Source organism: Panicum virgatum, chromosome 2K, assembly GCF_016808335.1.
Source record: "Panicum virgatum strain AP13 chromosome 2K, P.virgatum_v5, whole genome shotgun sequence".
NCBI lineage: Eukaryota > Viridiplantae > Streptophyta > Magnoliopsida > Poales > Poaceae > Panicum > Panicum virgatum.
This window is the reverse complement of record NC_053137.1, coordinates 66,102,910-66,116,972: the sequence shown is the minus strand read 5'-3', so window position 1 is coordinate 66,116,972 and position 14,063 is coordinate 66,102,910. Positions and strand designations below refer to the sequence as shown.

Here is a 14,063-nt window from a genome sequence, read left to right as displayed (position 1 = left end):
TCGGCCAGGATGCGCTCCCGGGCAACACGTCCCGCCGCCTGGGCGTGTGCACCAGGCACGGCACGCTGCTGCTCGAGTGTGGCGCGTAGCTCCTGGGTTTGTTGACGCTGCTCGTCGAGCTTGGCTTGAAGCTCTTTGAGCTGCGCCAGCTGGGCCTGTCGCGCCGCCGAGCTTGACGAGGAAGGCGCTGCAGGCGGGTTCGCTGATTGCTTTGCCCGCGCGTCCGCCCCGGCTTCCCCGTCGTTGCCTGGGGCGTTGTCATTTTGCTCGTCCGCAAGGTCCACCATGAAGCACTCCCGGGAAGGATCGAAATCCCCCTCGCTGGAGTCTTCGGAGCAGGTGAGGCAGTAGGCCGTCGCCAGCTGGAACGCGCGGAGAGCGTCGGGGTCGCGGGCCCCGGAGTAGTCCTCGGCCTCCTCGGCTACGAAGTTGGTCATGAAGAAGTCGATGTCGTCGGCGATCGAGCTCGCCATCTCGGGGTAGGATTCGTCAGGAGATGACGCGATGGGGCTGCGAATCGACCGAAGATGATAACCCGGCAGATCCCCATGCTCGATCAAGTCAGCGACGGTTGACGAGGCGTGGGCGGCAGCGTTGCGCATCCCGAAGGGGAAGGGCGACGCCGAAGTCGAGTCCCCCCTGGGAGGCACTAGTGTTGCCGCAGGCGATGGTGCCGGCGCAGATGACGCCGAGGCACGCGATGGCGAAATGGTTGCCCCATTGGTCGTGATGCTGAGTTGCGACACGCCAGCCTCGACCCACGTGGGGGAGCTGTGGCGTGCCGCACGACGCCGCTCCGCGCGTACTTGTCGCGAACGCTGACCCGAGCGCCTGTTGCGCCGGGCTGGCGAAGTCGGAGTGATGAGGTTGCGTTCGGAGGAGAGGAGCTGCATGAGGTAACCGTTGCCGGTTGTCCTGAACTCGAGACTCCCGAACGAGATCGCGCGTCCCGCTGGAAACGGATCCGAAACACCCATAGGGTATGGGTTCGATCTGCTCGCCATTCCTGGAGATCAAGTGGGAAAAAGAGAGAAAAAGTCACGCAACGCCCCTACCTGGCGCGCCAACTGTCGGCGTTCCGACCCGTGGGGCCTGAATCCCGACTAGTAAATGCTGCGTGTTTCCTCGTCCCAGATGATGATGCAAGAGGCAATCACAGTAACGCACGGTTTTATCCTGGTTCCGGCCGCGGGGCCGTACGTCCAGCAAAGGGGGTGTGCGAGGGCACTGTATTATCTTGCACCCGAAGTGCTCGTAGTAGGGGATACAAGCGAGGCGAGAGAGGGAGAGAAGCTCCCAAGTCTCTGCTAGAGGTGGAGTTGGTTGAGATGAGTGCTCAGTCGTGCTGAGAGTCCTCTGAGGGGGAGTTCAGAGAACTTACTTCCAACCTTTGATTGGAGAGAGTCGATCAGCCTCTCCAAAAGGAAGCCCACCCTCTCCTTTTATAGTTGTAAGGAGGGGCGGCGTACATGAGTGTAGGGGCGCGGAAGTCGTCGTTTTCCCCTAAATCGCGGGTACAGTGGTCGAGCACTGTAGGAAGTGTACTGTGGGAAGGCGACGCACGTCGCCGTCATCCTGGGCTCCGTCCTTGGTCTCGTGGAGATGGCGGCGGCCGTCCTGCAGAGTCCCAGCGGTAGTAATGGCGTGGGACGGTCCCGGACCCCCTGGTCGGGGTGCGAGCGTGCGCACTAGAAGGTCCGGGGGCGCGTGGAAGTCCCGGACCCCACAAGAGGGAGGTCCGGGACCGTCCGCGCATGCGGAGTGCCCCTCCCGGAAGGGCACGTGACATCGCCAGACCCCTTCCCCAGGGGGAGGTGTGTTCGGATGGTTGATGTCGGCGTGACAGTAACGGGGGCGGCGCCAACTTGTCTTGTACCGCGTTGAATGCTCCACAGTGCTGCTATAGCGGCTGGGGTGGCAGAGCGGTGACCGGGGTCAGTGGACGGGACGCCGGTCACATCCACTGCGGGAGTGGCAGTCTGACGCCGCCCGTCCTTTGAGCCGTGGCGGAGTAGCTGGCCTTTAATGCCTTTGTACGGCGGTCGGTTGGGCGGCGGGGCCACTTGTCCCTTGTGCCGAGAGATGGCCTCGAGCGAGGCGGAGATTGGCCACCCGCTCGAGGGCAGGTCCGCTGTCCTCGAGCGAGGCGGAGACTGGCCACCCGCTCGAGGGCAGGTCCGCTGTCCTTGAGCGAGGCGGAAATGCGATTGCGCGGTCGAGGGTCCGAGGGGAGCCCTCGAGCGAGGCGGAGATGAGTGACCCGCCCGAGGGTAGATTCGCTACCCTCGAGCGGGGCGGAGATTGTTCGGTGGGCCTGAGAGGGGTGCGAATGGGCCACATGCTGGGCTTCTTTGAGTCCTTTCCTCTCTTCCAGATTTGGAAGGAGGTCGGGGGCCTTTGTGGGCCCAGTTGCCTTAACATGTGTTTGTGTTTTCGAAAGTGGTTTTAGTACTCCAATTAGGGTGTCCCTAATTGTGGCACCCGACACCACGCCACCGGTCGAACCGCCGCCGCCGCCACTACCACTTTTTCCTCTAAACCTGGCGGGCCATGGGTCCCCTGAAACTCAAAATCCCTAAGCCATGCTGCCTCCCTCCACCACTCCAGCCGTCAGCGACCTCGCCGGCGACCACACACCTACCAACCACCATTGGAAGGCGACGGCAGCAAACGGTGGCGGTGGCTGGCCCGGCGGCAGGTGAGGATGGGTAGGTACTCCATAGGCCAGCAGATCATTAGCACCACGAGGGGCTACCCATGCCTCCCGACACCCAGGCGAACCGCTGCTGCTCAGCCTGGCGTCCTACCGCTGTCGGGTCTGGCGCCTCTCGTCGGAACTCCGGTCATCGGTGCCGGAGTCGGTCGGATCCGCGCGGGCGTCCAAACCGCTCCGCTACCGCTCGCTCGACTTGGTACTGTCGATCTCAACGGCAACGACGTACAGCCGCAAGGGGCAAAGGCAGCCAAGCTGAAGAAGGTGGCGATTGAGGGGGGCAAGAAGGTCCTAGGGAAGTAAGAGAACGTGCAGTAGCTATGGCTGCTGGACGATCGTAATCTTTTTGCTCGACGGTGGCCGAAGATTGAAGCTGACAGTGATGTGGCGATGGCGGTGAGGGGTTTGCCTCAAAACGGCTCAAATGGATTGGTTTATTAGGCTCTGTGATGGTGCATGCATGAGGAATTGGGCGGATTTCAAGCGGAGGCGCGACAAATTTTGATCGAGAAAGTAGCTGTGGCCGAGAGGAGGACGGTCTGCAAGAGGAGGATGACCTGTCCCTGCTGGGCACGTTTTATCTGCATCAGACCGACCTCCCACTCCTCCACCTCCTGCTTGCCTCCTTGCTCGTGTGCTAAAAAAAGAAGGGAAAATTCGATTCATGCCACCACAACTCCGTGAAATTGGGTGTCATGTTGAAAATCACGCCACTCAATGGCGTGATTTTCAACATGAGATCCAATTTCAAGAAATTGGAGTGGCATGGATCCAACTGACCCAAAAAAGAACACATGGATACTTCTAATTTGGGCGCGAATTCGATCGGCAGTGCCCGGGGAATCACATTGGGGAAGAAGATAAGAACACGTAGGCGATAGAGGAGGTGACAGACAAGTTAGCGAAAAATGACGGAATGTTACTTTGCGTAACATTCATTCTTTCGTTGCTATTTTACTGAATGGAGGTTTTTCAGTGGTATTTTATGAAAATGATGTTCTTTCGGTGCTATAGAACCAATTTTTTTCCTCCTTTAATGGAATGAAAATTCCCTCAAGAGAAAAACAACGCGACGGCCGGACAATCTCCGAGCACCCGAGTTGCATAGTCCTGCTTGAATTATTTTCAATTTCCAACTGCAAGACGACAAAGTAAACTCGAACCAAACAAAACCAAAACCAAAATATCTCACCATTCTTCCATCATGATGCAGTGCTTGTAGAGGTGAATCAATTTACGATGAAGCAACACGTCTAGACCTTTTTTAGAGTCTAGAAGACCATGGCGGTTCCTCGAAGATAAAGAATGAAAAGAATAGCATGTTGTAATAAAATCATTATTTTAATAAAAATTCCTGATTTTCTAGATCTTGAACAAAACACATCAACTTGGTCTTTCATAATAAAGAGGTAGAAGAACTACTATGATAAGGTTTCTTTTTAACCTTTTCAATAGCAATATTTAGTCACTGATTTACACAATTAACTATCTCCATATCGACACAGCCAATGGCATGTCCTGATGCACCCGATTTGTCAGGTGCACCCGCACACCCCAGTCAATTGCATCAGTTGGATTTACCATGGAGGGTAGATGCACTACACTGACCATGATGCACATTTTGCATCTTAGCCTCTATCTCCTCCATATTTTGAGTGCAAAAGTAACACACAGTAGCTTCATCTAGACAGCACAAGATGCATCTAATGGGTGCAACTGCCCCGGTGCACGGGAGCACCGTAAGGCCTGGAGATTAGGACCTCGTTTGTTTCGGCTTTCGACCGATTTTGAAGTTTTGATTTTAAAATATTAAAAATCAGATGATACTTAGAATTCTGAATTTTGAAAGTTATCTAACTTTCGGATTATCAAAATTGAACATTCAAAATCGGTGAAACAAATATGACCGAGAGAGCATTGGGTGCTCGCAGCCTTCCCCTACACGACTCAAAATTTCCCTTGTAGCCGGCGAGGCTGTGACCGACCCCACAAGGCGGCAGCTCCATCCTGCAAGGTTGGTAGTCGGCATGGCGGCACACGCCCGTTGCCTGGGGTGAGTCGAGGGTCCCAACTCGCAATGCAAATACCGCGACGACCCTTTAATTACCCAACCAAAGGAGAGCATATCCAATGTTACCGGCCCTTAGGATGTTATTGTGTTACTAATTTTAATTATAACTTATTTGTACATAAAAAATTATCCAAAAATATGGATGAATAGAGCATATAAACATATACCATCATGTAAAGTTTGAGCATTAACAAAAATATGTGTAAAAAGAAACTTTGTATGATAGTAGATGTTTATGTGCTCTATCCGGTCATAGTTTTAGATAAATTTTTTATGCACAAATTAAATTATAATTAAAATTAGTAACATGATAACACGCAAAGATCTGGTAACACCGAAAGTGTTCTCCCACCCAAAGACCAAACAAAACACAAACACACCCGCTTCCTCCGCCATCTCGTCGTCGGAGTATCCTGAACGGCACGAGTCTTGATGCAGCGGCAGCGCCTGCATGGCTGCATGTTTGCGCTTGCGCCAGGTCGGCGCGGCGTCTTCCCCGGGCCGAGTCGGCAAGTCTCACAAGGCAGCGGCCCCCGGCCCCCGGCCCCCGCGACCCACCGCGAGCCGCTTTAATTACCCACTAACCCACCCAGAGTCCCAAACCCAACCCGGACCAAACAAAACCAAACACCACCTCCTCTTCCTCCTCCGTCGCGTCGTCGCCATCATTTCCTCCCCGCCCCAAATTCCCCCAAATCGATCTCCCTCCGCACCCCGAATCCCCACGCCATCGCGCCGGAATCCGGCGCGCCCCGCCCCGATCCGTCCGATCCGTGCCGAATCGCCGCCGCTCGGGGCGGAACCCTTGCCTGATCTTGAACCCCCGCCGATGGGCGCCGGCCGTGTCTGCCGCGGCGGCCCGTCCTCCTCCCCCGCCGGGGCCACCGCGGGGCGGCCGTTCCCGCCGCTCGCCGCATCCTCCTCCTCCGCCTCCCCTTCGTCGGCCCCCTCCGAGACGGCGTCCACGTCGGTCACCAAGACCGTCAACGGGTCGCACCACTTCAAGATTGCCGGCTACTCCCTCTCCAAGGGGATCGGGGTCGGGAAGTACATCGCCTCCGAGTCCTTCTCCGTGGGGGGATTCGACTGGGCGATCTACTTCTACCCCGACGGGAAGAGCGCGGAGGACGGCGCCGCCTACGTCTCGCTCTTCATAGCCCTCGCCAGCGAGGGCACGGATGTGCGCGCGCTCTTCGAGCTCACGCTCGTCGATCAGAGCGGCAAGGGGCAAGACAAGGTGCACACCCACTTTGGGAGGTCGCTCGAGAGCGGCCCTTACACCCTCAAGTACCGCGGAAGCATGTGGTGAGTCTTCCGAAGCCTGTGCGTTTGTTAGATGGGTTTGCTAATTCTCTTCAGTAGGAACTGCTATATGCGCTGTAAGATACATGATATGTTGGTGAAACTTAGTTCTATGTTGGGAATTCTAGAGATGCTGATGTACGTGGTAGGCTGGTAACCCTTCTAAGTTTATCAGTTAATTTGTGTTTATAGGTACTAGTGTCTGGTAGACCTTCTAGGTACTAGGTTTATCACTCAATTTGTATTTAATGCATGTCCTTGGGTGAATTCTTATTCTTAATGCCTCATAGTTCAATTTGAAATCTAACTGGTCCAGATTCTAGGAGTTCTGTCACCATATGCATGATTTTTCTCTGCAAATTTGGAAATTGTGTGTTATATTACCATAGTCTGATGGGTTTATATCTGTCATGAAGGGGTTGCTTTACTATCATGTTGTAACTATTAACATGAAATTTTGATGTTACTTGTGCTAATGTGCACTTATTGTAATTTCTTTATCAGAATATGAGGGCTGCTGTGTGAACATTTTGTTGGATGAGATGGTTTTGCGTTTTTAGTTATGCAGTTCCATGTTTCTTAGATTGCTTGCCCCTACTGTCCTTATATCTGGCACTCGGAGTTGTAATATTACTTTATTGATGAGTTGTAAGTTAGTGCTAGTGTGCTACATATATTGGGCGATGATCAATTGAGACAGCACAGTAAGCATTGCTTTTATTTTCAGTTTTTGATGTATGTGTTGATCATTGGTCTCATGGTGATTCTCGGATTGCTCATTATTTCATCCGTTATCCTATTGAACTGGCTGTGTGGTTGTTTTGTGTCTTCTTTCCTGGATTATTCTTTCTGTTCACTAGTTATTGGTAGTAACTTGTCTTTCTGTGCATGCAGGGGCTACAAACGTTTCTTCAAACGGTCTGCCCTAGAAACATCAGACTATCTTAAAGATGATTGCCTTTTAGTGAACTGCACTGTTGGTGTTGTGCAATCACATACTGAAGGACCAAAGATATACACAATACCTGTACCGCCATCCAACATGTCTCAACATATTGGTCAGCTACTGACAGGTGGAAAGAGAACCGACATTACATTTGAAGTTGATGGCGAGATGTTTCCTGCCCACAAGGTTGTTCTTTCGGCTCGGTCTCCAGTTTTTAGGGCACAACTTTTTGGTCCTATGAAGGATAAGAATATGAAGTGCATTAAGATTGAAGACATGGAGGCTCCAGTATTCAAGGTACCCCTCTGGCTCCCTGTTTCACTTTGTTACATCTTTTTTGTGCCACCCATTTTCTTCTATTTTATTGCATTATATTTGGTTAAAAAAATGCATGCACATTGTTAACAGCATATATAATATAAACAACAAGAACATAGACATGGTTTAACTATTCCCAACTTGTAAAATTCTTAAATCAGTACTCAAGCAAACAAAGGTTACTTACTGTTACTGATGCTCTGTTTGATAGTTACTTACTGATGTTGCCTGGTGTGCGCCATGTTTAGGATATTTCAGTGATGCAATATATGCTACTCCCTCCGCCCCAAATTATTAGTCGTTTTGGCTTTTCAAGATACATAAATTTTGCTATACACCTAGACAACATATATCTAGATGCATCTCAAAAACTATGCGCCTATAAAAATCGAAACGACTAATAATTTGGGATGGAGGGATTACTAGCAAGCAGTTTCACTTAATAGCTACAGCGAAGGGGTCAAGTTCAACTAGTGTTACAGGTTCCATTGTATGATATTGTTTATAGGTCCGTTGTATGTCCACTTAGCTTAACAGTCCTTTGTTCCGCAGAAGTATGTTGTACTTTTTTTTTCTTGCCTGTCATCATCTGCCGACTTACTTGATCTAAACACATTAAATATTGCAGGCTTTGCTCCATTTCATGTACTGGGATGAGTTGCCGGATATTGAAGAACTTACTGGTGTAAATACAACTTGGGTATCCACCTTGATGGCTCAGCATTTGCTTGCTGCTGCGGACCGTTATGCATTGGAGAGATTAAAGTTGCTCTGTGAACTTAAGCTGTGTGAAGATGTTGCAATAAACACAGTTGCAAACACTTTGGCGCTGGCTGAACAGCACCACTGTTATCAGCTAAAAACTGTTTGCTTGAAATTCGTAGCTCTGCCTGAGAATTTGAAAGGCAAGTAACAAATTTTTAAATCTTGGCTTGATTCTGTATTGATTTCTCATGGAAGCTGTTAGCTCTAGAAGATGAAAATAGATGAGCTAGCTGTCTTGCATGCTAAAAAGTTTCATGAGTGTATGAATAGTAATCCTTACTCTAGATCACATTCATATGATCAGCTGGAAAACTAAAAATTAGCTATAGATTGCTGGCCCTGTTCGGCTGCCTTAGCTGCAGCGCTGCTGCAGCTTCTAAGCCATGTGCCACTGAAATTGGGCCCTAGGGTAGCATGTTGTAGACTTGTGTAGCTATTTGCAGCTGGATAGTTACTGCTTATATCAGTTGTCACATGTGATGCTTGCTGCAAAATAAATGGAGAGGGCTCTCCATTTAGTCTTAAACAGAAAACCCTCAAAGCTTTCCTAGAATGACATCTGATCCCACCATATTTCTAAAGGAAAGTTTGTTTATTTGCAATCCTATATTAAGAAAATTAACTTTGTACCTCACAGAAGTTAGAGAAAAAGTAACTTTGCAGACCATGAATAATAGAAAATGTAACTTTGTGATCCATGCCTGTATTAAGAAAATTATCCCTGTACTCCGTGAAAGTTAGTAAACAGTAACGTCGTAGTCCTTGAATGTTAGAAAAATTTAACAATAATTAGAACTGTAGTGCACTTTGTTGCTGTGAAGTGTGAACACAGTGAGTGATGGCATCATGGACTGTTTACTGGCATATCACTTCTATGGTGACCATTAATAGGTACTCGATTTCATATATCAACATCTGATTAACCATGTTTTTTTTTGTTGCAGCTGTCATGCAAACCGATGGGTTTGATTATTTGCAGCAAAGCTGCCCGTCCCTTCTGACCGAGCTTCTTGAGTATGTGGCCAAGGTAGGAGAGCACTCTGTCACTCCCTGCTTGTATTCAACTGAAGTCCTTGATGGTGGCGATGCCAATGGAAGACGTGTGAAACCAAGAATCTAACGGCTGCCCAGATGAGCCTAGAAGAGATCCTTGTGTCTTTTTTCATTGTAAAATGTTTTCCTATATCAGGTGCTTTTGTGGTGCCATATCATGAATGTTGTAGCGTGTTTGTGTGTTTTGCGACTTCCACCCTTTCTTCCTAGCCCTATTGCTGCAACTGTGGAGCGAGTTATGGCTAATATATATCCTACTGACTAGTGTACTCCAATTGTATTGCTGCGAAGCATGGTTGCGTCGCAGCCTGTGGTCATAAGTGCAAACAGGTGGCACGGCAAAGGTGCTTTTGCGCAAGGTTTGATCAAGTGGGGATGACGGCAAAGGTTTGATCAAGTGGGGATGACAGCGCAGAATGTTCATTTTACCAAGTTTTCACCTTGTGCTAGGCCAGATTTGTCGATTCGTAGTCATCTGTATTTGACTGTATTCAATTGAAATGATGAAATGCAATGAAATATGTATCTGTGGTCATTCTTGGACTTTCACTTGCATACTCTGATCTTTTTGTCCTTTCACCTGTGCTAGTCCGATGTCTCATATTCATGTGATCTGTGAGGAAATTAGATGATGAATCAACATGTAGCAAAAACACTGGCATCCCTGGCTCGTTACTTCGTTGCAGCTGAACACTTTCGTGGTTTTCTGTCGTTAAGCTTGTCATTTTTTTCTAGTAAAAGTTAACCTCTAGGTTTTTTTTTGTTACCAAACGCAATGCAATTAAGCTAGGGGTGGGGGGGTGGGGCGGATGGGGATGCAATCCATGCATTTGGTCAGGCCGGCAGGATCTGCCGTTCACATTGGGAAGCATCGATCTGAAACAATTCTTGAATTCTGAACGTTTCCGAACCCAACCCAACCACACATGCTTTGCTTGCTCGGCACTCAGGCCACCGCCAATTCTCGACTGTAGAGTCTTCCACTGCGATCCCGAGCGAGAAATCCAGCAGGCAGCTAGTCTCCCGAGTCGCCGGGGCGGCAAATCGCAGCAGCGGGTGCAGGAGCGGCGTTCCTGATCTCGTCGGGCAACGGCCGCCACCATGATGAGCGGCAGCTCCCCTCCGGCGCCCTCGCTTCCGGCTGGGGTACCTCAACCTCCCTCCCTCTCCCATGCCATCTCTCTTCTCTCTCTCTAGATCCGGTGACATGCCCATCTGTTTCGGGCGCTTCGAGCCGGGCGCCCTGTCTGATCTGATAATATTCTGTCGTATAAGATCAATTCGATTCAAATTTCCAAGCGTGTTGGCGTGCTCTCCTCTACAGTTCAATAGATTTGTTGTTTGCTACATGATGGACACTTGGACAGCGACGGAATTGTATGGTAAAAAATCACGGGATGTCTCTGCGTTTGTCACTGATTAGATGCGGCCTGATTCACAAATGCAGAGTGGGAGCTTCTTCAGAGGATACACGAAGCTGTGCAAGGGCCTCGCCGTCATATTGCTCCTTGTGCACCTTGTAGTCCAGCTCTTCCCGTCGGCTGTAACCTACCTCGCGCTTATTCCCGCAAGGTAGAAGCTCAGTACCCATCAAGATCCTCTACAGTTCTACTAGTTGCTTGGCTCCTAGTTTTCCCTCGAGCTGTTTCGACCATATAGAGTTTCCACTGGATGTCAAGTTGTTTCACAGTAACTCGGTAAAATCTTCTACAGATACTGACTGCTGAGGACATCTACTAATATTGGTAACCAGCACATCCATTTAGAATGTTGGTTTAAAATGCTGAGTTGTTGCAATGATAATAATTAGTCAGTGTCTTAGATAAAAAAAATACATGTTGGTTGGTCTCGCCACTAGATTTTATTCAGCACTGCATCTGGTGCACATAGAAAGATGTTTTAACGTATGAAGTGAAATACCAGATATATTCTCTAAAGAGAGAATCACTAAACCAAATGTGAACATTGATTTTCAGAAGTTTCATTTTCAGAACTATCTGGTTTTTGTCTGCAGGACGATCCCTTTTGCCTGGAACCTGATAACTGCTGGCTATGTGGAGCAAACAATTCCGGGGGTAATTTTTCATCCTACCATTTATTCAGGGGCTAGAGAACCAAATTCTGATTATTTATACCTCATAACCATCCTTACGCTATGTCCTTTTATTTTTATCTAAAGATGACTAATGGGGCTAAATTACCTGAAATGTCATTGTTTCCATGTCCATATTTCACTTTCATGTGAAAGGGGAGTACATCCAAATCACATAGATGGGCTAAGAACGCTTTCAGCTATCAGCAGAAGCAGCTAGCCCTAAACTCTTGATGATCTGGTTGCAATTCATGCAGGGGTTAAACTATAGTACAGATTTCCGGTTTCTGCTTGTTTGGATGTAACCTTATACCATTAAATCAGTTGCACTAAAACTAGGAGAAACACTGTCTTAATTTGCTTCCAGCTTTCTCTTGTTATGATTGTGGGCATATAGCATGGTTCTTGTTAGTTGTTACTGATAATTCTTTTAGATGTGCGTTGTAAACTTGAATGTCATCTTAGGTTATTAGGGGATGGAAATACTGCTGTCTGTTTTATAACTGTTTTGCTTTGGAGTGTTTCTTCTGTCATTGCTGTTTATGTGCTAATTAAAGTATCATGACATTTGTGGATTCAACGACTGGTCACAGTTTTCAAATATTATAGACTTTTTGACAATACCATTTTTGTCAAGAACATATCATAGCTCCCTCAAACTCACATGAGCAATACTCTTCCAGGTGATTGTCAGCACCATTGGTCTTCTTTTATTCGGGAAGTTGTTAGAGCCTTTATGGGGTTCAAAAGAATTATCAAAGTTCATATTTATTGTGAACTTTTCAACTTCTGCATGTGTCTTCATAACTGCTATTGTGCTGTACTATATAACTCAGCAAGAGATCTACCTGTAAGTAACTGTTTCTCTAGAAGCTTATGAGCATGGTGTTTGATATTTCTTATCGAGTCCTACGTTGGTGTTCTTACTGTCTGATTTTTCAGCTATACTCCTCTTTCTGGATTCTATGGAGTTCTTTCAGGATTGTTGGTGGGCATTAAACAGCTTTTACCAGATCAAGAGCTTAATCTTTTTGTGCTAAAGATCAAAGCAAAGGCCTGTTTCTGCAATCCTCGATGTTAAATAACTCTAATTTTCATGCTATCATTATTGTTGGCTAACTTTTTTTTTTCTGGGTATCAGTGGATTCCATCTCTTGTTGCACTGATCTCAATTTTTGTAAGCTTCTTCGTAAAGGATTTGATGTCTTATCTCCCAGTTTTGCTGTTTGGCATTTATATGAGTTGGATTTACCTGCGTTACTTCCAAAAGAGACTCGAAACAGGCCTGAAAGGAGACCCAAGTGTGGAGTTCTCTTTCTCAAGCTTCTTCCCTGAATTTCTAAGGTAGTACATTTTCCCTCTATACAAGCTCTAAGATATTTTGCATTTCACTGAAGTATCTTCTGACAAATTTACCAAAACATGCAGACCAATTCTGGACCCAATAGCATCTATATTCCATAGGCTCCTTTGTGGAAGATTCGAAAGATCTGACGCCAGGGGACAAACTTTAGATCCATTGCCTGGTTCAGATTCGATTGAGGCAAACAGGAGGAGGTTAGCTTTTGTGGCCCTCTTCAGTTTTATCAGTGCAATACTTTTTTACCTCTCTCTCTCTCTCTCTCTCTCTCTCTCTAGTTTTATCAGTGTATAAGTTTATCCTTCCCGTATGATTTTGTCCATACACAATCCTTCGGTACAAACAACACCATCATATTGCTTCCATTCCCTGATTTTTTTCACTAACTAGCATTTCTGGACTATGTTAATATCACTCACATCTGGTTCATGTCATGATACTGCATTCTACCTCATTGATTCTGTACACTACATACTACATAGTTGCAGCTGTCAAGTTTGGGAGCTACTCCCTCCGTTTGAAAGTATAGGCCGTTTGACTTTTTTACCCCAAGTTTGACTACTCGTCTTATTAAAAAATTTGTGCAAAATATCACTTCTTTTATTGTGGCTTGCTTTATCAATACAAGTCTTCAAGAATGACTTAAATTTGACTATGTTTGCATAATTGTTTTGAATAAGACGAGTGGTCAAACTTGAGGTTAAAAGAGTCAAACGAGATATAATTTGGAATGGAAGTGGAGTCACCATTTGTTCCTGCTGACTGTCATGTTTTTAGTTTTAGTTCTATTGCTGCACCAGCTTGTAGCACCAATTGGTGGTTTAATATGATACAACTCTGTTACCAGTTGCTTGTTTCGCGTATCGTGCTTCTATTCGGTCTGGCTAAATATTGTTTATCTCTTTGCAGAGAGAGGGGTCAACGTGCGCTGGAGCAAAGATTAGCTGAGAAGCTGGCTGCAGTCAGAAGTTCGGAGGGCACATCGCTGGATGCCGCTGATAAAGTTTGAGTCTTCTATGCAACGAGCTATGCTGTTTGCGAGTCCCTGGGACTTGCGTGCCCTTGTGATTTCCTGAAGGACAGAAAGAACGAAGAACATGTATTTACCTTCAGCAGCCCATGCCTCACCTTGGTTTTTATCGTCAGTAATTGAGAATACTGAAGCATTGCGCTCCATTTTTGCCCCCAAGATTTCTCTGTAATCGACAAATGAAGCACTAAGAGCGTCCGCAGTGTTGGTTTCCTAGTTGGTTGATGCATTAAATTCAGTTATAGAACTGGGTACGAGACACTGTGAGCTTGCTTCTATAGAGAAACAAGTCCCATGGAAAGAATCAAGCATTATGCATTAAAAAAGAATATAACACTGACACAGGTGACATAGCTCCAACGGCTCCAACCGCCGAGCATTCAGATTTCAGATTTTCAACGGTCATGTGAAAT

The 14,063-nt window shown here is 47.4% G+C and overlaps 2 protein-coding genes across 2 annotated transcripts; both read left to right on the top strand.

Moving 5' to 3' along the window:
- The first annotated feature begins 5,389 nt into the window (after window positions 1-5,389).
- On the top strand, window positions 5,390-9,717 carry LOC120694712 (BTB/POZ and MATH domain-containing protein 1-like). The gene is made up of 4 exons (XM_039977921.1): window positions 5,390-6,089; window positions 6,981-7,329; window positions 7,979-8,255; window positions 9,060-9,717. Exons 1-4 carry the CDS (start codon window positions 5,614-5,616, stop codon window positions 9,233-9,235), a joined length of 1,278 nt encoding a protein of 425 aa, XP_039833855.1. The 5' UTR covers window positions 5,390-5,613; the 3' UTR covers window positions 9,236-9,717.
- A 268-nt stretch (window positions 9,718-9,985) lies between these two features.
- LOC120694711 (rhomboid-like protein 19) lies at window positions 9,986-13,804 on the top strand. Its single transcript, XM_039977920.1, has 8 exons — window positions 9,986-10,314; window positions 10,616-10,740; window positions 11,183-11,243; window positions 11,944-12,110; window positions 12,203-12,314; window positions 12,402-12,604; window positions 12,689-12,817; window positions 13,530-13,804. The coding sequence occupies exons 1-8, from the start codon at window positions 10,270-10,272 to the stop codon at window positions 13,627-13,629; spliced, it is 942 nt and encodes a 313-aa protein (XP_039833854.1). The 5' UTR covers window positions 9,986-10,269; the 3' UTR covers window positions 13,630-13,804.
- Window positions 13,805-14,063: the final 259 nt, after the last annotated feature.

Coding starts and splice junctions, on each gene's coding strand:
- LOC120694712 (XM_039977921.1), top strand. CDS start 5,614: ATGGGCGCCGGCCGTGTCTGCCGCGGCGGCCCGTCCTCCTCCCCCGCC. Junction 7,330..7,978: donor TGGAGGCTCCAGTATTCAAG/GTACCCCTCTGG, acceptor TAAATATTGCAG/GCTTTGCTCCATTTCATGTA. Junction 8,256..9,059: donor TCTGCCTGAGAATTTGAAAG/GCAAGTAACAAA, acceptor TTTTTGTTGCAG/CTGTCATGCAAACCGATGGG.
- LOC120694711 (XM_039977920.1), top strand. CDS start 10,270: ATGATGAGCGGCAGCTCCCCTCCGGCGCCCTCGCTTCCGGCTGGG. Junction 10,741..11,182: donor CTCGCGCTTATTCCCGCAAG/GTAGAAGCTCAG, acceptor TTTTGTCTGCAG/GACGATCCCTTTTGCCTGGA. Junction 12,315..12,401: donor TGCTAAAGATCAAAGCAAAG/GCCTGTTTCTGC, acceptor TCTGGGTATCAG/TGGATTCCATCTCTTGTTGC.